Source organism: Ornithodoros turicata, chromosome 6, assembly GCF_037126465.1.
Source record: "Ornithodoros turicata isolate Travis chromosome 6, ASM3712646v1, whole genome shotgun sequence".
Lineage (NCBI taxonomy): Eukaryota > Metazoa > Arthropoda > Arachnida > Ixodida > Argasidae > Ornithodoros > Ornithodoros turicata.
The window spans coordinates 16,349,461-16,373,947 of record NC_088206.1 but is presented as its reverse complement, the minus strand read 5'-3'; the positions used below and the strand labels follow the sequence as shown (position 1 = coordinate 16,373,947).

General features: G+C 44.5%; 1 protein-coding gene across 3 annotated transcripts in view; it reads right to left on the bottom strand.

The window, feature by feature from the left end:
* Positions 1–444: 444 nt before the first annotated feature.
* Positions 445–24,487, bottom strand: part of LOC135399261 (uncharacterized) — a 112,288-nt gene continuing 88,245 nt past the window's right edge. The window contains exons 2-8 of one of the 3 annotated variants that reach the window (XM_064631091.1): positions 13,362–13,485; positions 12,390–12,532; positions 11,366–11,486; positions 11,068–11,240; positions 8,941–9,121; positions 5,626–5,876; positions 445–5,059 (exon numbers count right to left, since the gene is read on the bottom strand). In XM_064631091.1, coding sequence (XP_064487161.1) covers positions 5,648–5,876; positions 8,941–9,121; positions 11,068–11,240; positions 11,366–11,486; positions 12,390–12,532; positions 13,362–13,485 — 971 coding nt within the window. In that variant the 3' untranslated portion in view covers positions 445–5,059; positions 5,626–5,647. The remainder of the gene's footprint in view (positions 5,060–5,625; positions 5,877–8,940; positions 9,122–11,067; positions 11,241–11,365; positions 11,487–12,389; positions 12,533–13,361; positions 13,486–24,487) is intronic. The other 2 variants (XM_064631093.1, XM_064631094.1) reach the window with 2 other exon arrangements.

Sequence of the window (24,487 nt, the reverse complement as noted above, 5' to 3'; positions counted from 1 at the left end):
GGTATGCTCCGTGCTGAGCTGAGTCAAAGGTAAAGGGTCATGGCCATCACGGCTAGGAAGCACGAGGAGGTTGCTCCACGTGATTGGCGGCTGGCAAAGGGAAGTCGGCAAGGGAGCAAGCACGTGGTTTTGATTGCAGGCCGTTGCGTGGGTTGGAAGCCGACGGTAGTTGACAGAGTTCGGTAGGAAACTTCCGAATTAAGAGGGATACGGGTCAGTTTTCTTCAAATTATGCGGTCAGATTGCAACGTGCGAAGACGGGACCACAGCAGCCCTTCAAATTAACCGGAATTTCGAATTCAGCGAGATCGAATTAGCGACATTGTACATGCTACAAGATGTCTGAAGGGAGCAGCCAGTTCATCACAGTCCAATTGAACTGGGAACACTACAGTGCAATGGGGATTTGTCAGTCATGCTGTGCTAGATCCTAGGACAAATATAAATATTTCAACTGTAACCCTTTATTCAGCCTTTAACAGAGCAAGAGTATGTACAATAATGTCTGTTTGCTCGAAGTGGAGGAATGTTTCGCTTTACAACCTAAAAAATGTCCATTCCGAGTCTATACAGTACACACACACACGCACACACATGCTGAGCCAAACACAACTTCACACTGGAGGACACTTGTTTCTATGTATATAAAAATATAAAAATACTTTGTTGTCCTCCTCCTCCTCACTTGCACCGTGTCTTGCTAAAGGCACCTGTGTCATTTGCATATAATGAATATAAACTTTAAACTGAAAAGATTCCCATTGTTGCTGCTGTCCTAGACTGAAAGAAGTAACCTATAATGGACATCATCTTGAGTAATTTGTAATTAAATAACAGTTTTGATTTTTCACGCGTGTCTGAAAAGAAGCAAGGATTACCTTTAAAGACATTCAACTACAATAACCCGAATTCTGTTTCTTGTAGTTCTCCTTGCTGCCCTCAGTCATTAAAAATCAGTAAATTCATCATTCATTTCAAAACTACAAAAAATGCTGCAGAGAATGGCTTTCAGGGCCCCCCATTTCTGTCTCAAAGAGATTACTACCCTCAGTAAACTACAGTCTTGTTCGAACAAGACACCTTTGCTGTCCGCTATTGCTCGGTTCGTTATCATGTTATACTACCTCAAAGCCCTAAACTTCGAGAACTGCACCGCAAAAAGTGCAAACAATGCCAATTTACATTATGACAACACGCTGCATGCCATTTGCATTACTACTACTATGCACACCGTTATTTACGTAATACACTGCACCTTTACACTTATGATGATATGATGTGGACTCATTTTCATGACATATGTGACCACGACAGCAATACTGTCCTCTTGAGTATACAGATCATGTTCTTAAGCACTCCGCCGGGCATCATGAAAACAGCAAAAATAATTACAGTCATATTACAAATACACCCACCTATTTCTAAAACTGATACAAACTGCTCTACATACCCAATAAAACTATGTGCACTATAGATATTAAGATTCTCGTAATTACAGCCCTAAGTCTCTACGCAGCTTTTTACTGGCAGTAAGGGTACTGATGTATTTTCTTTGAGATAAAATTTCCAACTGTACAACAGTGACACAATGTATGCAACATGTCCAACAAGCTCTGTCGATATATAGTATATATATATTGCAGGTGCTATATTACAATTGAGCTTCATATGCACCTCAGTACACTTTCCGTTCAACTGGAACCTTTGCCAGTTTATCTTTGTAGTAATGTTCCTCCGACTTCTACAGAATGAAAATTCTACATGTTCATGCACGTGCATGTCTGAAGGTGCCCTAGGACCTACCAGTTATTATTCACCTCTCAGTATGCCCTAGTGGTTTTGCTTAGAACTAGTCAAGTCAAAATTGTACAGTCAATTGCCCTAAGTACTGCGAAAGCAAAACTGGCTTACATATTTAGCGCAGCCACCATCCATATGCACTGACTGCTGTGAGCACATAGGATTTGCTAGTTAATAACACATAGTCTAATAAGTTACATAGTAACCATCCTGGTACTTTTTGTCCTGTCAGCCTTAGTAAACAAAAAAGGTGGTGAATATAAATCAAGGAACCTACTGGATATCTCTGAAGTCCGCTTGCATACTACGAATAAAAAGACCGGTGTACATCATTCAAATGTTCTGAAATGGTCAGAGGATACAGACCAACAATAATAAACCATTATTAGTGCACAGGACAAAAGCAACGTTCCAACACCTCGTATGACGGGATTATGTGCAAACAACTGTCACTTTCAGAAAAAAAAAAAAAAAATTTCTAAGTAATATTTACTAACGCAAGTCACCTTTGTAAACCGACGCCACATTTTAAAGAATAAACGGCCTTCAAACACAAGGATGCTGAATACAAAACACTTGAACTACGTTGAAAGACTGAGATGAAATGAAATGCACAGAAAAAAGCCACCTACTCCTAAGTTAGAATGACAGTCAGCACTTTGTGACAGCAAGGAAAGTATTTAACGTGACTTCAAAAGGCTGTAACAATCCACAAAAGCCTACAATAATATTTGAGGAACCCAAGGGTAAGGTACTCTCTTCCAGAGGATGATAAAATGCTTCTGCTGAACAATTTTTAACAAACAAAAGTATATCCCTGTAAGCTGATATCTTCTGCAGACCTCTCAGGCAGGCACCTCCTCACACCTCAAGTTGTTTTTCGACATCCAATGAAAGCACTGCCTGTGGTCGGGCAGAGTGGCCCTAGTAAAAATGGCCTTTTTTGTTATATTTATTCTGTCTCAGGCTTTATCACTTTAATATTAGTAAATCCTACTTGCACTGTCACTTATAACAGCTGCCTGGAAGCCAGCCTGTCTGCCAAACAGGTTAAGGCGATGCTGTGGTTTGACATGACTCATCCAATATGCAGCATAGTCTGCGGTCTCTTTTGTTAGGTGCAGAGTTTTGTCCCTGAGTTTGTGTTGACAGCGATAGCTAACATTTGTTTTCACTGACAAGTAACTTGTCACGAGAAACATTTCGTGCTACATACAGGGACGATGACTTTGATGGGATTTCTAACTCCCTTCACGGAACAAATGTGCTTTTGTTGCGAGATTGTTCACAACTGCTTGTGGAGTATGTAAAATTGTCGTAATGTCCATAAAATTATTGTACATAATGAGCTTACTTCCTTTGAGTTCCACAGCATTATTGCTCAGAAATTTTACTCACTGCTGCAGCCATATCCTGACTGATTAATTCCAGAATACTCCAATAATTTTTACCATAGACGCAGGTTATTGTGCTTTAATTAATGCTTTTGCGCTGCAGGACATTAGCAGCGGGCTAACATTAGCAAATATTGACTTTTTGAATTGTTAAAGCATATGCCTCCCTAGTTTGCATGTTCTAAGGCCTTTAGTATACCAGTTGCAAATTACTTTGGGGCCTCGGTCATTACTCTTGCTGCGGGATTCTTTCACAACTTCAGACCTAGCAGAGGGAGGAAAAGAAAGCAGCCAGCGTCCAGAACAGTAACTATATGTAGGAAATCCAACAATGAAGCTTTCTTTGATATACAAGCTTTCATGGGGTAGACTACATTTTTTCAGGTGCAAAACATTTGTACAATTCACACAAATATCCACACAAGAAAGGTCCCATGTGAACAGTAAGTGGTAAGTTCTACAGTAACAGTTTACTGTTCATGTGGGACCTTCCTTGTATATATTTGTGTACCTTGTACAAATGTTTTGCACCTGAAGAAATGTAGTCTACAAATGAAAGCTGGTGTATTATCAAAGAAAGCTTCACTGTTGAATTTCCCGCATAACTTCAGCCATAGCATCACAAGGCTCTGCACCATAGTTACAAGATTTGTGATACAGTGCAATCCCGTGAATTCGAAACCTCTTAACTCAAACTTCCAGATAATTCGAACTGACGCTCGTGTCCCAGCAAAGCTGTCTGTATTTCAATGGGGGGAAAACGCATGGTGATTCAAACGTATGAACGTGTGCACCGGTTTATTGGAACAGGATTGCAGGGCCACACCCGACGTCGCATCAGCTCGGAACCACCGGCAGGCATGCTGCTCCTGTGTCAGGGGCACTTTTACTTATTAGTACTTACAAGTTAATTTCTGATAAAAGCGATACTTCTGCCAGAGGAAAGAGGAGTAACGAACGAATCACTGTAACGATGTGCGCAAACTCAGCCTGCGCGGAACGTTGCCGCTTAGTACTCGTCGTCGGCAAAGCAAGCGAGCCTGGCTCTTTTGAGGGGACCAAGACCTTTCCAGTTGACTACACAGCCAACAATACGGAAGCAATTTGGCCTTTTCTTTAATTGGATTGGTGATATTCGCGTTTGTGAGGTTTGCGACTGCATTAGGCTTAACATTGCAAAGGACGTTTATATAGAGTTGCAGTAGGAGAAACGAACGCTAGCGCAAGATAATTTTCTGTCCTGAGCTCCTTTGTTGCTTGTCTGTAAATGAATATTCTAGAGACCGCCTCTGATATCTTCCGCCATTGCGTGACCGTGAACGTGAGGCAATTAAGGATTAACGAGTCACGACAGGTCTCTGGCATAGCTAGCATGTGCTGCCAAACGCATATCAAGCCCTCATTCACAGCGGCTCCCGCGTCAGTTCCAACTCTGCTTTATTTCGAGAAAATCTTCAGTACCCTTACAGTTCGAATTGACGCGATTGCACCGTACAATTCTCGTCATCGATCGAAATTACGTACTTCAAACTTTTGTCACTTGTCTGTGAAGCTTTTGATTTTGTAAACAAAGTATAAATAGCACACTACAGACAAATTTCGGATCACAACAGAAAAGTGCGCACCACAGAACACCAGCATCGTTGGGCTTTTGTCGTGTGAAACCACAAACGCGGTACTGAGCAATCACAAGGTGGTGGCACCGTTTCTTGCTTCCTCTTCAACGTCGTGTTCTTGGAAAGGGTGCACCTCCCCAGTTGACTATGGACTGGTTATGAGAATGGCGATGATGAACATGATCACACTTGCTGCAAATGAAGTAGCGTTGCTTTCCATCCAAGTTACCACTCGCTCTATTTCACGACCTTGATGAAGAGTAATCAACGATTAGAAGTTGATACAAAACCAGATATAGTGCAGCCTGTCTGTAGTTGTACCCTGTTTGAGTTGTCATGTACACAGACTTCTTTTTGTCTTTACCACGAGTATCAAATGCAGCGTTACTTCATTTATGTCTAGAGTAAATACGGGCACCTTTTATTTTTTTCCCCTCGTATTCTCTATTCTAATATAATAATAAATAATAGAGGTTAAAAGGTTGTCCATGTCTTTAAAAATAGACATCTGTACTGATCAGGCTTGCCAAAACTTTTCTTGAAGTTAATCATTGTAAAACAAACAAGAACTTTATCAGTCTTGTTGCAATGCTGTAAGGAATGCTGCAGTAATGTTGTTCCAGTTGTGTTGTGTGTGTGTGCATTGTTGTTGTGTAATGTTGTTGTAATGTGCTGTTGTTGCAGTTTACAAAGCTCCAAGTGGGCAAATAAAAGGCTAGCACTATATATCAAGCTGACGTCATTTTACGTAACACCAGCAGAAAAGAACACAAATTTGAGTGTGGAGAAATGGTCTGCTAAGGCAGAGAACTTACCTCTATAGCTGCTGTGCACATGTCAGTGCACTACATAGGCTGAGATCCCTAGAAGAGCAACTAAGAAGAAAACGGCAGAAGACTGTAATGCCCCAGAGCACATGTTGGAGCCATAGCTGTAATCCTCCGTGCAGTGGAGCCCTATGAGTTCTTCCGTATTACGCAGGATGATTCGCACAAGTTCGGTGCTACTAGCCGAGCATTTTCTCTTGGAGGCCGACTGAAGGCAGTACGTGTATTCACCAAACGCACTGAAAGCAACAGAAAGCACTAATCAGACAAAGATTACGCACTACATGAGGCCAGATGTTGTATAAGATGCTTACTTGAGGCATGGAACGTATTGTTATGATCATACTACATTTGCGTGACAAAGCAAGCATAAATTTGTTACGAAGCACACATCGTATGCCCTACACCTTTTGCAAAGGTACGGCATTCATTGCAATGCAAGTTTTCTTCTAGTTATATCAAGAAACAGTTTTACAATTAAGTGTGCAGGTAACTTACACTAAATATCTGCCATAAACTTTCAACCAATGTTTCATACAATAACTAAAATCAACACAGAACTTACAACAATTCACACACAACACAATTCTTACAGGATAACAAGTGATTTGTCCAACGCCCCCCCCCCCCCCCCCCGCGCCCGTGTTCCACCAAATGTTTAGCAACACCCTTAACTTTCTTTCATGTGCACCCCCTACACTCTTAAAAATGAACCTCACCACATGGCACGCCAACCATCATCCCGAATGGCATTGTTCTCGCCCCTGATTTGTTGAAAATGGGAGGCGTACGCCCTTTTTGTACCACTCACGCAGTACATAGTTGGTACAAAAAAAGGCGACACCATTCAGGATGGTGGTTAGCTCATTTTTAAGAGTGTACCAGGAGGGGAGGCTTCGTTATTTCAGCGCTAGACGGATGTCGGCAATGATAATAAAGCTGTTAAAACGTGACTGTAATAATGACCTCTCGAACTTTCTGCAACCCCCCCCCATGCTTGTGATTATTGATAAATCACTGAGGATGCCACACAGCAGATATTATTGAATAGTTACCGTCAATAGGGCACTACAATGACTATGCTAGTGAACAGTGATGGGCAGTATCCCAGTAAACCAGAAATATCCCAGGTACGTCCCACAAAGGTCGCACACGTCGCATATGTCCGCCACGTCTATGCGATGTTACCTGTACGTCCACAATGTGACTTTCAAAAATATCTTACTTTCTATATCCCTGGAACATCTCATAGATGTAAAAAGAAAGGAGCAAGCGTGCGTTATTTTTCGGAGACATCTAGGGCACGTGACCCTTAGTGGCATGACATAAGAAAAAGGGAAAATTTTTGGGTTTACTACCTTATTTACCAAGTAATCACATTATACATGGTAGCTTGAATTAAAAAACACGATATTTGCCAGGATGGGGTGTCAGGAACGTTCACAGGTATTTGCTGACGTCGTTTGCAGACTCACAAGCTAACTGCAAAGACATTGTCACCATTGCAAACGTCATACGCAACGCTACACTTGATGAACGTACTTCAACAATTTTTATTTCAGTATATGCTCGTTCTGGTATCTCTTGAAATCCGCGTACGCGGTGGAAGGGCCAAAAAGGGAGCCTGCGTCTCATACGGTGAAAGGCGAAAGCACATTTATTAACGCGCGGTCTGCATTCGCCTTGGATTAGGGCCGAAAGGCCTCTGGGCTGCCATTTACCACACTACAATACGCTTATAGTGCCAAAAACCTAGCCATATTGTAGCCTTGAAATAAAACATTCTTACATATCTTATGAGAATGTGTGGCACCCCACTGCATAGTATATAGCACATTTCTGAAAGAACACATTTATAGTAATATGTGCAGGTTTGAAAACATCCTGTGAATATCCAAATATCCCGAAGTTGACGTTCGTGGAATGTGGAAAAAGTGGGACAAACCATAGTCGCCAGGACGTACATGCGACGTCTACGGGCTCTCTGCAATGATCCATGTGATATCCAAACATCCAATCTGGGATATCAGGTGGACATCTCCTAGACGTCTACGGTTTTGAAAGTAGTTTAACTACAACTACTAACTACTTGTATGAATAGTAACTGTAACTACAACCTAACTACTTTTTAAAACAGTAATTAAACTACAACTCCAACTACTACGAAGTAGTTTCAATTACTTCTGCAACTACATTTTCGGAACAAGGCCTAAATGTTTGTGAGAGGCAGGTAAAATGTCTCACTGGTCCTAACTCTTCAACTAAGAACACCAATGCGGAGATAAACCTGCACTATAGATTATGGCGCAAGCCACTATACAGAGAGAGAGAGACCAGAAGAGGACCACAAGCTTTATCACCAGACCTCATGTGTTCAGGTGTATTAACACCTGTGTCACGCATACGTTGTGCTGAACACTATGGAATATCAAGCACCTTGTATATTTAATTGCTTACATCTGGCTCCAATGTTAAATTATTTTTGTACACTTACTCTCAGGTACATTTTCACTGAAGACCCCACACCAGATTTCACGTACAGACCAAGGGGCTACAAAAGGCAACAAAGTTTAAACAAAACAATAACACGTGAAATGGTGCTGGCTTATCGGGTGTCTGGCGCTGCTATTGTAACGGAAGCCCTATTTTACATTCACACTTTTCCCTAAAACTAAAGTGCCATCTTGGCATCGGTTCACTGTGGCATTAGTGTATTTTGACTAGAAACATATGCTGAGTAGATATAAGGGCTACCGTTCACAAGAAACTGATGCCTTCTTGGCACAACCATCAAGTTATTTGCCTAGGACCGTTTCACTTTTGACGTTCCCAGATAGGATGCGATGAGGAGGACCTGCAGGCCGCAGTGAAGTTTTAGCTTCCTGCTCTCACGCTGACATCTTTATAGCAGTGTTCAATAATGAAAGGGTCCATCTCAACATCATTAACAATCACACGGGACGCGAAGAGACACAGCAATGAGCATGCAAGACAGAAGATGTTTTTTGCCTAGTTTGGCTTGGATCGCCATGGTTTGGATCGTGGCTCGGTGCTTGTCTTCGGTCTCAGCCGTGTCCAACTTACCGACGGCAGTTTTTTAGTTAAACTACAGTAGTTAACTACGAAATGCAGTTTAACTACTAGCTTCTAATTACTCTCCGTTGTGTAGTTGCAATTACCTTGTAACTACATAGAAAGTAGTTTAATTAGTAGTTAGACTACTGCCCATCACTGCTAGTGAAGTCATGCTTGCACATTTGAGTACAAAAAAAGTGCACAGGAAGAGATTGCTGTGTTACTCACCAGCATGTCTTAGTCCTGGCCTCCTCATCTGTGAGTGTGTCCCTGGGATCCTTTTCACCTCTTCCCCGTGACTTTGGTGGCGCAGTCTGGCGACTGAACTGTGCATTGCAGCGCTTGACGTCAGGAGCGATGAGGGCATTGCAGGTTGGTGCATTGATGGCTGCTGAGCGGGACACCACACCTTAGTGTCGTTCAGATGCATGCGTCCTTTAGAGTCTACCTCAACACTTTCACAGGGAACAACAGACAACTTTCTGAGCAATAAACTGTGAAGCTGGCTAATGCGAGGCATGACAAAGGACCGTAGGCATTGCAGGAAACGTGACTCATGCATGGAGTGGTCTATGGATGACGAAACTTGCAACGGTGGAATTGTACAGAATGCATAATAAATTTAGGAAGTGCAAAATCGTGTGCGTCAGTGAACTGTCATGCGCTTCGCCCATTCATTACTACAGTCGCCGACCGTTAATTCGAATTCGTAGTAGCCACAAAATTTGTCCGAATTATCGAGCAGTTCGAACTAGTAGTCAATGACGAAAATCCGCTTCCAACAATGGCCTTTATTAGAGACATTCAAACTGGATTGAAAGAAAAAAAAATTGTCAATATGCGCGTCTGTTTAGCAGCCCGCACAAGGGAAAGAACGTCACGTCGCATTTCTGCTAAGGTCGCGGTGTCGGAATACACGGCTCCGAGCGTGTCAATGGCCGCGGTTGACGAAGGATCCCCGATGTCCACGCCGCTGTCGTCGTCATCCGATCCGTCTGCGGGCAAGTTAAGAACTTGGGCGACGATCTCGCCATCTGTCAATTCGCCCCAAGGTTCGGTGCACCGATCAACAACGGCGTCGAATGTTACGCCAGCTGGAATCACAATCACCATTCTTGTGCCGCGGGGGTCATCCACGAACGCCAGGCTGCCCATTGAACTATATTGTCGTCGTTGTCACCTGTCCCTGTGCTCACATTACGAGCGGAAAACCCAGCATGACGAAAACTGTACTGGTTCTATCATCCTCACTGGGCGTAGATGGCGACATTTTATCACTTTCGCTTCTCGCGCTGCGGGTCACGTGAGACACAACTTTGCACGCGCGCGCGCTTCGCCTCCCCGGACGCGGCGGCGTCGGTGACCTGACGGGCAGGCTCGGCAGTTCGATCTCACGATTTTCGAGTTCGAAACGCAGATTTGCGCGAAAAAGTAGGTGAGGTCGGGGCAAAATCCGTACGAATTATCGAGCACTGACTCCCCAAAACGGTCCAAATTGCTGCAAGTGAAAATGCATTGGCTCTATGGGGACTTTGATGAAGCCAAAGTTTTTATCCGAAATACTGGAAAGTCCGAATTAAAGGTCGGCGACTTACGTCATTCATGCTTGGATCTTTTGAGCAGGAGAAATTTGAAATTGACTGTAGGACTTCACTGACCACGTGTGGTTGCTTTAAGTAAATATGCTACTGAAAAGCGTTAAAAGGGTTGTAGCGCGTTGACATTGGCGTTTAATTAACGAGATAAGTTATCTTCGTTTGCGATTGCACCGAACATTTCTCTCGGAAACGTTTCTGAATCGATTCCGCCACACAACGCGGAAGGCACGCTCGGAGAAACAATAGTGAGTTTTAGCGAACCATTTGGCAACGTTCCGGTACTGTACATCCTACGATGATCCGAAAGCGATAGCACGAATACGCGAGACTAGTGAGTTTTAGTATAACGTACACTGTCGCCTGTGTGTACGTAAGGATAGAGTTGGTTGTTCTGCGCACGCGCAGAACGTAAAGAGAGCGTTGCTCAATGCGCAGAACCACCACGCTATCCCTTACGTACGCAAAGGCGACATCGTTCGATATACTAAAACTCATTACTGACATGGGAAGTACCCTCGCACGTACGATAAGTGGGCGCCTGTAAAGCGTGCTTTCACTGCACAGTATCAGATCATTGCACAGAAACCAACGAGTCGACTTGTTTTCGGAGAGTAAGACATTGGCAGCAAGTATTGGTATCGTAATTTACACCTTGAAAGCGACTGCAGTGCGGCGCAATGCAAGTGTTACGCATGCGTAGGCGTGCATTTTAGGCGGGCCAACGTGCAAGCAGGCGCACATTTTACAGAAAGCTCACCTGACGAGGGCGGGACATTTTCTCCGAAGCTCGGACTCTGGTAGTTGTCGTTGCAGATCCAAGAGTAGCGTTCAGCTGAGTCTATGAGGTGCAGTCCAATGAACTCTTCCCACAGCGAAGGACACCCTGCGCTTACAGATTTCCGTACGCACCGCTGGTAGTCCATATAAAGCCTTTCAGAGTAAAGAGGTAACGATGTAAGTACCAAATGCGGTGGAAGCCCGGGGAGTATCAAAACGTTTGCCAGCTATTTATGCTTTGCCTTCCTACATAGCGCATTGCACGTGAAGAAACAGACCTGCACTCGTGGTCCGAAGGATACGCGGGAGGGCTGTTCCTCTTCTTGTTCCTTTCTTCGAAGTCTTGCAGGCAGCCTTTCAGCTCCTTCTTTCCGAAGCATTCCCCATCTTTCCAGTATTCTGCACGAACAATACACCGGTGAGCGAATAACGCCTGCGAAGCGCGAGATCCTTCTTTCTCCCGTATGGGGCGAGAGTGGAACGGGAGGGACCGCGTGCGACGTCACTTACAGCGAAAGGAGGCACCAGATTGGTTTCCTCAAACGATTTCCCGCTATGATTGGGCAAAGCGTTTGAGGAGACCAGCGTACCACCACCGCTTTCCTCAAATCAGGAGTGATAACGGTATCATTTGTCCAATGGTTGGCCATTACCATATTATGTGGTGAAGTTTTAAGAGTGATAGTCACAATCGATTACTTCAAAGTAGTTACGACATGCGTAGTAGCAACGCAGGTACTTTTCAAACCCCACACTCTTAAAAATGAACTTCACCACATACCACGCTCCTAGCCAACCATCATCATCATCATTCGGGATGATGGTTGGCTAGGGGCGTGCTATGCTGTGAAGTTCATTTTTAGCAACCACCACAACCACCTCAGGGAAAAACAAAAATCTGAATACTTTCCCCGTGGGAAATCGTTTTCTACGAAAGGGGTTGTGGCAAAACACAGTCGAAAACTGTTTGCGCGCAGTACAATTGAAAATAGAGAGAGAGAGAGAGGCACGCGACAACGTTGTTGTTGTACTCTCTAGCAACACAACTTCGCTACGTAAGACCAACATAAACACACCCTTTTCACGCCTGCTGAGAGAAGATCTGGTCCACACCTTCACGCGACTTCACAAAACGGCGTAATCCTCGTATTTTCAACAAATCGGAACTGAGAACGACACCATTAGGAACGGTGGTTGACCAGCCGCGTGTTATGCGGCGAAGTTCTGTTTTCGGAGTGTACATGGCGCCTACGTCAGTCTACGTCAGATCTGTTCCGGAACAAGAATGAAACAAGGCCTCACCATGAACTGCATCTTGGATCTCACACGAGTCAAACGCCCTCTTCCGGGCCTGAGTCAACGCGCGAGCGTACTTCGTCTTCTGGTCGAAGCTGGCGCAGTTGGCCGTGAAGTTCAGCAGGCAGTTGATGTTCTTACGGAGGTCACTGAATAGATGCAGAGTGAAAGAAGGATGCAATCGGTTAGGAAGGAAACCGAGCATGTAACATACTCGAAGAAGTTACGGGTTTCCACCCGTAACGTTTTGCGCCCGTAATGCCTACAAGATAAGGCTGCACAAGATATCGGTCCAATATTGGCGCTAGATCGGCGTTACATTGGTTCACGAATGGACAGAAATGCCCGCACAGGCAGCGTGCAAGCGGCGCACCTGTACCGGCATCTCAACAGCAACTTTGTTTGAATGACGATGAGTAGGGAGTTTCATCGCCAGGGGGCGGATAAAAATTCGTAGATAATCGCGTACTCTTTGATCATGATTGAATAGCTCTGATAAGATGGTGTGTATGTTCTCCCGACGCACTGGGACTATCAATATTTAATGTTTCCAAGGAGCCTGCACTCTTAAAAGAGAACTTCTTTGCATAGCACGGTCCTATAACCAACCGTCATCCCGAATGACATCGTTGTTTGTTGAAAACAAGAGGCGTACGCCCCGCACTTTCCACAAACCAGGAGTTATAACGTTCGGTATCATTCTGTGGAATGGTTTGCCTTTAGTGTGCTGTGCACTGCAGTTCTGCTTTAAGAGTGATGGCTATCAGTCATGTCTCGCTTATACGTAATTCAGTTAACCGGAGGACTCGTCACCCGGTCCGATTCCGGTGTAATCGCGAACGAATAGCTCTCTTCGGAAAGTGACCCTGATTCGCTTATCCAGACGGTAGAAGACGAGACGAGACTTCCAGCAGCGAGACGTGTGGTATAGTTATTGCGAAGCGAATTATGGAAGAATGTATGAAACGGAGCGTTTACCTGCAAACCTCTAACTGCCGTGGGGGAGACTGATCCAGTCCAACCTTGACATGCAGGGCGGCGATATTGTTCTCGCACTGTTGGACTTTCGATGCACTGCAGTCCTGATACTGGCCGTGCGACTCTGTAAAGCAAGGAAGAAAAAAAAAGACACAAGGTCAGGGAGACTGTCTTTTAACTCGAACAGCAACCTGTAATCTGCATATCGTCAACAGCACAGCTCCAGATTATAATGATCCAGTTTCCTCAACCGCAACTACAGCAACCGAAGCGAATCGTGTCGAGAAGGCTGCCCATATGGCTTAGCATAATGGGCCAGACAAAAAGGAAAAAATAAAATAAATATATAAAAAACGGTAAGGTAACTAAGCTTCTTTTCGAAAGAACGGTCTCAAATAGAAAATATATTCAGAAACAGTGCACAATAGCGCACGCCGCGTATTCATTTGCAAAAAACACAAATAATTGCCCCATATTCCGCGTCCTTGGAACAATAAGTCACGAAAGCACACTCCTTATATTTGGCCAGTCGCGAGCCAAGTCTGTCACGCTTCGAAGAACTGCGCTGATCGTCATAATAACACGGTTCTTTCCTGCGCTGTAAGCATTACGCCCAAGAAGGGTCAAAAAGAAAGAATCGGCTCTTTTCTCGCCAAATGGCGGCTGCTGAACTCTAAAAACAGTTTATTTTTTTCGCCTCAAAAAAGCTGACAACTTGTGGCTCAAAAGTTTTATCTCTTCAGTCAGCGCCTGCTTCGTTTCCCATAGATATGGAGCAACAATACGCCCTTTGCCGAAACGGCTATAATCACTGGAAAAAGAGCAGCCGAGATATCCTTTATTTATTCTTCTTAGCACGTTGACGCTGATGCTTCTCATTTTGGCATGGGGACATTTTATTTCGCTTCCGATAGAGCGCCTTTACATTTGAGAAAACTGGACGCTCTCCAAGCACAGGAATTGTATTTCTGTGAGCTCATTGTTCACTGCGAGCAGTTCATTTAGTTTAAAAGTCGCCAGCATAATAAGGGGTGATTGCTTTTGATACTCTCTCTCTATCTCTATCTCTCCCCGCGGCGACTTAGTGGACAATAAGAAAAAAGAAAGAGAAAGGATAGAGCAAAGACAATGAAATGGAACAGACGAAATGTGCTCAAGGCGAGCAGAAGAGATTCATCAAAAATGTCGAAAACGGGAACACAGGGGGGAAAAAATAACAGAAAAGGATGAGGAAGAAGGCCGCGGTTTCTTCTGTTTCGAGAATGGAGTTCCCCTTTTGAACGGTCGCTTATTCAAAGTCCTCTGCAGGCAATTCCAAATCAAGCTGGAAGATGAAAGTAAAAAAAAAAAAGAAAAGAAGGGAAATGAAGCACATGGATGGCGAGGAGCAGGGGTCGTAATCTGTTGTGCTGCTGACTTTAGCGTCATGTAGCGTTACTGTTGCTGATTCTCGCCCACCTACAACATTCACCTACAACAGTCGCGATCTTCTTCCTCTTTTTCCTTTTCTTTATTTTCTTTTATTATTTTTTGAATTTTTGGCGAAGCACGCAACTGCAAAGTCCGCGAAGCTATAGTTCTGAGTTTTCCAAAGTGAAAGTGTGCACCATCCTGTCTCCACATACACTCTTAAAAATTGTGGTGGTGGTGGTGCTGGTGAAAGGGCTTGCCGTTGTCGGCCTCACAGCGGTGGGCATCGTCACGATTGACGCCCTGGGGGAATGTGCGTCCTGGGCCGACTTCTGTGCCGACATATGTCTGAAAGCGTCTGAGGAAAACCCAGGAAAATAAACCCCAGACAGCACAGCCGGCACCGGGATTCGAACCAACCAACCATCATCTCGAATGATATCGTTATCTGCCGTGATTTGTTGAAAAGGGGGGGGGGGGGCGTATGCCGTTTCTGTGACACTTATGCTGTTCGTAATTGTTACAAAAAAGGCGTACGCCTCCAGTTTACAACAAATCGGGGCAGATAACGATATCACTCGAGATGATGGTTGGCTAGGAGCGTGCCATGCGGTGAAGTTTACTTTTATGAGTGTATATATGATGCATTCGTGTCTTTTTTGTTTTTCGCTCTCACATTTCACCTGCACAAGTAACAAGGAATATGTTTTTTTTATTGCAACAAATTTATTGTTTTTAAATGTCGGATCCTACTGTCGTCCTGCAAGATTTCTCCCCTACTGACTCGATCCACACATCTGTTATGCCATCACCCTAAGGCTTCCATGGCTACTAGCCTATTACTGGCATGGTTCTGTGTCACGGACACATTTCCAACACCACATATTAATAAACATAATATGTACATACAGAAGGCAAACATATACATATGTGCTGACGCGCACGATGGAAGCTCAGATAGCCCCCGTCACAGACGGGTAGGTGAACGCACACAAAGTAAAGGCACGTACTGCGCAATTAAGACAAGAACAGTTGATGTTATTGTCTAAGTTATGCAATCATCTGCAATAAATCGTTCTGCGTTAAACGAAACGTAGCAAGTCATATTGCCAGCTCCCTCATTCATGAGCAAAGGCGATATCGAAGCGGAAACGGGAACATTTTCCCCGTCTGTAGTAGCTCCGCGATAACGGGTGCGTACTACGAGGAAGCACCCCTCCCGCCCTGAAAACAGATATTGGAGGGAGTGCGATTATCGATGTAATAGGCCCACATCTCAGCCGTAATGTTTTGATGCAGTTGTCGGAAGGTCTCGTACCAGGCGATTTTATCTCATGTGTTGTAGACGCGAGTGACCAAGCAGCACCATTGAAAGTTTGGGTGTATATAGTTTCAGAGGAGTTGCTCATCTTCTTGTTTTTCTTCTTCTTCTTCTTTTTGTACAGTTTTAGGCCCATTTCAGACATAACGCTTTTCTCGTCCGTTTACTTCAAAAATATAACCTAAGGGCAATCCAGCCCCGTATATAATGGGTTCGTCTTGATAATGCAATTAATAAAACTTTCGGTTCGGTCGAGAAAATATTATTAGAGGAGATTTTTGTGGGCATCTTTTTTATTATTTGTACTGCTTGCGTTTCATATGCAGAGTCGTTCCGAAAAGAAAAGCAACTGGGGAACTGTGATACAGTGTGTCAGCTTTTCTGCTGTATCGAATGATGCATGATGGAACGGTACAGAGTTTTAGCTGTAGCGCACTCAAAGCGGCTATTAAGTAGTACTCCCAGTTACGTAAGGCAGGGGCACTCTGAGAGCCGTTGCCAACGCCTTGACGGTTTATTCTGAACAACTGAACTGAATGTTGTTCGGGCTCGCGTTGGCCCCTTCCCTTTTCCGTGCGCTCGTTGCATCCACTTCCTCCTCTATTTACAACGCTCCCCAGTGATGTAGCTCTAGCTCTAGTGATGAAGGCCTAGTGCTCCTGAGCAGTGAAGGGTGCACAGGACAAACATACTCATGCAACATCATCATCACGCACACCAGAAAAACACCCATCCAATTTAAATACCATTAGCCTTTTTGGCTGTTTTTTTTTTTCTTTGCCTTGGACAGCCCACGCTCTGTATGAAATAAATTTTGCAAAATCATGTCAAGAGAACGGGCGAAGAGGTCCAACGGAAAGGCACCCTATAAAGCCCATATCATCTACTGTACCACGACCGCTAACACGCCCGATTGGCGTCCGCGTCACGCGCTATTAGGCTTAACGCAACGGCCGCCGCAATACCGCTACGGTCGGCCACCAATTCCAAACGGTTCCACCGGGGCACACCATACTACCAGGCGTTCATTCTCATCCTTACTTGCCCATCATTTGTATCTGCTCTTTTTTGCGCCGTCCCACTAAACACCCCGCCATCCCTCCCCCTTGCTCAACCTCATCAGCAGACGACGAAAATCTCTTCCGCCCTCTCTCACACTCCTTCTATATATAGATATACGAAAGGAGAAAACGACAGAAAGAAAGCGAGAACACGACAATAATTTACGCTTCAGCTCGAGATGTACGCACACAAGATAATAACAGAAAGGCAAAGTCTGAATAATGAAACAGATGACAAAACAGACGCCAAGCAGAAACCAAAAAAGACAACGAAAACGAAAACGCGAAACTCGGCACAGTACATCTAGATTTTTTTTTTTTTTTTTCACATCTCCTGTCATTTTTGTACTTGATGTTTCGCGCCATAGCTCTGCAACCAAAGTTGTGTTATGAGTGGTTTCCCCGAGGTGTCGTGCGTCACGCAGAGAGGGGGGTGCGTTTTATTTGAATATGTGCACCGTATTTCTGTCGTCTGCTTTTAATGGGATGGGGGCTACAGTTACGCATCGTCATTATCTCGGAGGGCTGTTATGTAGCGTGGCAAGCGCCCTGAGGGTACTTCTTCTCGAGTGTGTACGTTAATGGCTACTTCACCACTCTTGCCACTTGCGCTTTTTCTCCCCTCATACCCTCTAGTTTGATGAGACGGCGTGAGTGACGGAGAAGAGCTTCATCTACATAAACGCGGATGAATGGCAGAAATATACGCGATACGAAAGGAACAACTAACGCAAACGGAGCGCAGGAAGCTGATGGAGTGCGTTGGGCATGTTCCTTTTTATTATGGCGTGTAACGCTAGATGCTGCATATTAAAGCACCGTGTACGACGGGTGGAAAATGCTGCCGCAATTTAGTAAGGACTGAAAGCGGCTTGTCTTAGGTCTTCTTTGAGGTTACCCTGTATAGGGTTCTAGTGTCTGTTTAACCAAGTCGTTCACGAAGCTAGTAACACAATGTGCGTATTATCGAACCGCTTGTTGAGTCGCCTTATTCAACATGGATTTATTTATTTATGATACCATCAGAGCTTATTAGCATTAAAGAGAGGAAATTGTGGACGTATAGGTCAAGAAATATGTCAAATATTCCTGAGCACAACTATGAACGAGTACCCTATTACAAGCGATTAATTATAGGTGCTGGCTGGTGCTACTAGTTACGTACTGGTACTGGCCTTGCACATGTTCTAGCATTCACTTAAAACATAATATACTCATATAGATAAAACGTCGAAGACGCAGGCGAGTGGTTGCGGTAATCCATTACTGAAACCCGTTCTCCCCAATCTCAGGGTTTCAATAATCGTAATCAATGATATACTCAAACAAGGACCTGTCCATGAGTCAACTCAACTCACCTAGTCAGCACAGCAGTTTTTTTTTCTTTTTGCTTCTGTTTTTACACCTATTTAATCTGTGGTGTTCAGGTACACACTTTTATGTCATGTGGTCCGTTATGTAGATTACGAAATTCCGGTGCGAAAAGTCGTATTCTCTAATTATATTTTGTAGCTGGTGTTCCAGTAGCTTATCACATTAAAAGTGCATATAACCTGAAGTAACTCAATAACAACTCAACTACATTTGTTGCGTATAGTTACTGTAACTGGAGAAAGGTCAAAGTGCAGTCTAGCTGATGAGTGGCTTGACTTTCCCTGACAATGTGTTACGCCATTGATCTATATACCGTTTGTGTTTGACAATCCGTGTCGATTGTCGATTCAACACATTCGTCATTCTGCCATTCGAGATGCGTACTTGCTGTCACACGACAGAAGACACTCATCCACTTCCAATGCGTACTTAACCGACGGCACAATGCAGAACGCCCTTCCAACAACCCTTAGGTACACTTTCTCAAAATCACCTCCGCTTCACAGCCTTCCTGAAGTTCTCATGTCCCATTGTGCACGTTCAATGAGGCGTGCGACAATTCCCATGGGGGGTTCTCTTGTATCCCTGTCAATTTACACGCTAATGATATCTGACGCAAGTAGCAGCAGTCTGAAACCAGCGCAGACACAGAAAACAAAGAAAACCGTGAGAAACAAGGACCTGTCCAGCACTGAATGCCCGTACCGTTTCTCCTAAATTTACTTATAATGTACGGCGTATTTTTATGGGCGTGAAAGGCCACCGAGAAAGTGACTGGCACGTGCAGGTAGTACTACGCTATGTGGAACGATCGTGTCGTTAAAAGTTGTGCCGTGGCGTTAAAAGCCGACTCTGTTTTCGTGTTAAGTCGGGTGAAGTCGATTCGAAAAGTCTCGTTGTCGGTCGGCTTGACTGGGTCTCGCTGCTTTGACATTTTCTTTTTTTTTTCTTTTTTACAGTTGAGCGGTAGCTTCTAATCGATGGGCAGTTTGGTGAAGCGGAATTCGCTTAAAAGCATTTGCCCTGTCTTTAGATGCGGCATACGGCCATTTGTGTGGCTCTTTGCCCTTCAGTACCGTGTTCGTTGTCAAAGATGGCCGCTAGGAGGAAAGGCGATTATGTGCACGAATGTACCTGTCAATACACTGCCCAAGAGATTGAGTCACCGAGAATTTGCAAGTGTCCCACGAACTTCGCTCCTTCCTGCTGTCCTCTCTCCATCTGTCTCCATCTGTACGCCGCTCATAGCCATAGTTGCTTCGCGGCGCTAACACGCTATTTAAAAAAAGAATCAGAACATACAACCACGCAACACGTTGAAGGCCAATCATTGCACAGAACGATGCCGCAATCACTCCAGATTCGCGGGGAGCATACGCCTTTTTGTGACAGTCAACGTATAACTGCATAAGTGCCACGAGAAGGCGTACGCCTCTCGTTTTCGACAAGTGGGGCGGGGGGGGGGGAGAATGATGTCATTCGGGATGATGATACCTTTTTGTGACTATTAACACAACGACATCAGTGTCCCGCAAAGGCGTAAGGCTCCCGTTTTTAGCAAATCAGGGAGAAAACGATGTCATTCGGGATGATGATTCGTTAGGAGCGGGCCTTGCGGTGAAGTTCTCTTTTAAGAGTTTAGGAGCGCGTTATACGGTGCAGTTTCGTTTTACGTGTGTATGCACTCTTAAAACAAAGTGATAGTGTAACGAGAAAGGATAGTGCAACGGCCGTTTATCGTGCCTCAACCTCTCAAAAAATAGAACAAAAAGAAGAGCGCAGTACAACCAAGTACACGAGCGACGTGGGGCCTGTATTAGCGGGTGCGCAGAAAAGGTGAGCGAGGAAGGAAAGGCAGTCTTTTTTTCTTTTTCTTCCTTTCAACCAACCCTTTAATTTATCGGGTCATGAGATTGCGTTTTTATATTTCCCCCCTTTTATGGGCCTTGCGGGCGCGTTATTATGTGTAATTCATCGCGCTCTGTTGCGCCTGATAACATTTTTCTCCACCCGCACAAGTTGCCTATATAAATGTGTCTGCTTCTTTCCTCTTTCTTCTTTGCTTGTGCCGCGCGAACAAGGAAACTGCTCCGAGTAGAAAGAGAACAGCGTGCGGATGGGATGTGCTGTTATCCCCCCCGGGAGACTGCTCTACTGTTACTCTGCGGTACTTCTTCTTTCAAGTTTTACTTTCTGAACATGATGCCACCCGTGCTCTCTCTCTCTCTCTCTCTCCCGCTAACTCTCTCCGCTACACTTCTGAGGCGCGGACATTTCGTCATTCGAAGCCTTCGCGCGTCGTGCTTACACATATATTCTTCTTCTTCCTCTATGTTTGTCGTTTCTTTGAAAATATTTATTTATACTGCGAGATTGAAAATGAAACTTTGTGCCTGTGTGCGCGTGCGTCTGTGTCCTGACAGCACGACGCAGATGTCATCTCGCTAGTAAAAAGAAGAAAGTGCAGTAGGATATAGAAACGGAACTATCCTTTCTTGTCCTTGTTTCCCTCTCTCCCTTTCTCTCTTCTTTTTTTTTTCTTTCGGGTCAGAGAGAGGAGTGCAACTGTGGTGTATACTGTGGCTAGCTGTGCCGGTATATTTGAGACGTGTTTGGAACAAGGAATAACTGTGGCGCTACGCTTTCTGTTCTGTTCTTTTTAGGTACGAGTCCGCGCCCAACAGTCTGAGAATGGCGGTTATGAAGCGAACGGTTTGTATTCATTATGGAGGTGGACACGTACGGAGGAACAGTTAGAAAAAACAAGAAGGTAATAAAACGGTGAAAATATAAAAAAAACAGACGGAGCTGTTCCCTTCTTTCTTTTCTTTTATTGTTCAATTTGAAAGTGTTAACTCACAATGCTACAGTGAATCGTGCACATGAAAAAAAGAAAAAAGAAGAAGAAAAAGAAACGATGTTGGTGTGCCCAGAAATGTCAGAAGGGTATCAAACGTAGAGTCTATCCCCTCCCCCCCCCTCAGAAAAAGAGGGAAAATATTATAATGTTCTTGTATCTCTTAATATCACTACAATCAACACCTCCTTGTTTCAAATCAGCTAATCTTGGGTATGAGAGCTTCTGTCGAACACTGCAATCACACTGTGTAATTACAGCGCCTGCAATATTCTATAGTGCAAAGCATTATCGCACATTACCATATCCGCACATTACCAATTTGTTCAAACCTGAGCTAAATGTTCCGTAAAATCGCGGGGGGGGGGGGTCATCTCTTTTGCCGGTTTTATTCGGTAATCATACTGGGGACGTTACCTCTTGTACCTCACATCATTCGGTGCTATTCAAAAGTAGATGGAGCAAGTGAGCAGAATTTTTGTTAGGTCCAATTCTTTCACGACTTCCAAAGTTCCAGAAGCACCCTTTTAGCTGCTGTACTGTTTTACACAGCGCATTCAAAACTTTAAACTTCCCAACGTTTCCTGCCATTTCGAGAAAAACGGAGTCAGACACTAATTCTACCGTTCGCCTCACTGTGCTTCTTTTTGTAGTCTGCTTCTTCCATCTTTTCCGCACCCTCACTAGATGGCGTTTTCTCTTTTGGATTTCCTAATCACGTTTTATATCCTAACGTTCCGTTCATTTCCGTGGAACATCGTCACCTTCCAATTTACCGTTTCCGGACCTCTTTATCTGATTGGCCGAGTGCCCGCGCGCGTTCTGATGACGTCGAGCGTGCGAAGCGATTGGACGTCCTCTGGTGGAGATAAGGGGAACGAACCATTATAGCGTGGATGGCAAGCGGCCTGTATGTCAGAGTCAGGAGATGATTGGATGGAGGTGAAGGGGGCTAAAATGGTATCGCCGGACAGCGAAATATTTTCAATGTCACACATACGATGTAGAGGTAGTAGAGGCAAATAACTAGACTCGATTCTCTCAGTCGAACTTTTTTTTTTCTTTCTTCTTCTTCTTTTGCGATGGTGGGGCTTTCCACTTGATCTTTATTCAGGAATGAATGTGTGGTCCGGGTTACAACTGCGGGACTTCTGTTAGTGGAGTTGAAATAAACTGATCAACGATGTTGAACTTTAAATACGTTTGTGGTAGGTGGAGAAGACAGAATAAAGACGGCTACTGTTGGAGCATAACATCACCACATAACAAGCCAACACCTCCTCATTATGACAACGTTATACCCTCCTAATTTGTGGAAAGCGCAGGATGGGCGTCTTTTTGTGACGTCTAACATAATAAGTGCGTAAGTGTCACAAAAACAGTGTACGCCTCTCGTTTTCAACGAATCGTGGGAGAGGACGATGTCATTCCGGATGATGGTTGGCTAGGATCGCGTCATTTGGTGAAGCTGTTTTTAGAGCGTACACTCTTACAGCTGAACTTCACCACATACACTCTTAAAAATGAACTTCACTGCATAGTGCGCTCCTAGCCAACCATCATCTCAAATGGTATCGTTATCTGCTCTGATTTGTTGAAAACGGGAGGCGTACACCTTTTTTGTGACACTTATGCTGTTCATAATTGTCACAAAAAAGGCGTACGCCTCCCGTTTTCAACAAATCAGGGCAGATAACGATATCGTTCCAGATTATGGTTGGCTAGGAGCGTGCTATGCGGTGAAGTTCATTTCTAAGAGTGTAGCACGGTGAAAGCCAGCCGGTATGATACCGCCTGCACTCCTGAGTTGTGGAAAGCGCGGGGCATAAGTGTCATAAAAAGGCGTACGCCTCCCGTTTTTAACAAATTGACAGAAGTAATTCGGGATGACGGTTGGCTAATAGCATGCTATGCAGTGAAGTTCTGTTTTACGTCAAACTTACCTCGACATCACCCCTCCCCCCCCCCCTCCCGGCCTTTTTTTCCTTTCTTCTTCTCTGTTTTATGGTATTTTTACCATGTGACTGCATGGGAGGTGACCCGTGTTCGAATCCGGACGCTGGCTCTGCTATCTGGGTGTTTTCCCTATGTTTTCCTGAGACGTTTCAAGACAAATGTCGACGCAGTTTCCTGTGAAGTCGGCCCAGGACGCACGATTCCGCCCTTGCAATAGTCGTGACGTTGCCCGCCTGAGCGTGCACTCCTAAAAATGAACTTCACCGCATAGCACATAGCGGCTGGCGGCTAGGAGCGTGCTATGCGGTGAAGTTCATTTCTAATAGTGTAGCCGACTACGGCAAGCACTTCCATCACCACCACCACCACTATTTTCTTTTCTCTTCCTGACTGTTTTATTAGTTTTAGTTTCCGCGCGAGTTTGAAACACTCACGTCAGTATGAGGGTATAGGAATAAATAAACGGAGGTTTCCGGTAAGCCGTTTAACATATAGCGGCCCCCCAAATGGATCCCATTCAATAGGCGGGCCGTCTCTCCAAAGTGAAGCCGAGCAAATGCAGCCACCGAGCCTGACGTGACTGAAATAATTTTCTTGTCCCGAAGAAAGGCTCCGGCGGGTCTCTGATTGCAACGACCGGACCAGCGCAAGTGCGTGCGTGTGTGCTGCAGCAATTTTCGACGCAATACTCCCTCAGAAACCATTTTTCTCGCGAGACCCGAATTTTAAGAGCTTCCCTCCAGTCTCACGACTCAAAAACGCTGCGTCCGCATTTAACCTTGCAGAAAGGTTCTGTCAAAAGTTTCTCGCAAACGGAAAAATACGTAGAAAGATGATAGGAAATAGAGTTGTCTATTGAAGATCACTGTGCTAAAAGAGAAAATGACAATGAAGATGAATCGTGTTGTCGTATATACGGATCTAAAAAACGTGGTGGGTGCGACAGCCGGGCACTCGAAGTTTAAACGACGCTTCAAAAATGACATCGTGACAATATTGTTAACTCCGTGATTCTCTTGGACTGGAGTTTCCTGGACTTTCTAATGACGCTGGTGTCCTCAGCACGCTTTGGCTGAACTCTATGCTCGTATTGCAACTTTTATGTGTTCTGAAATGACATTACTTGTTCATGAGGGGTTTAAGCGGT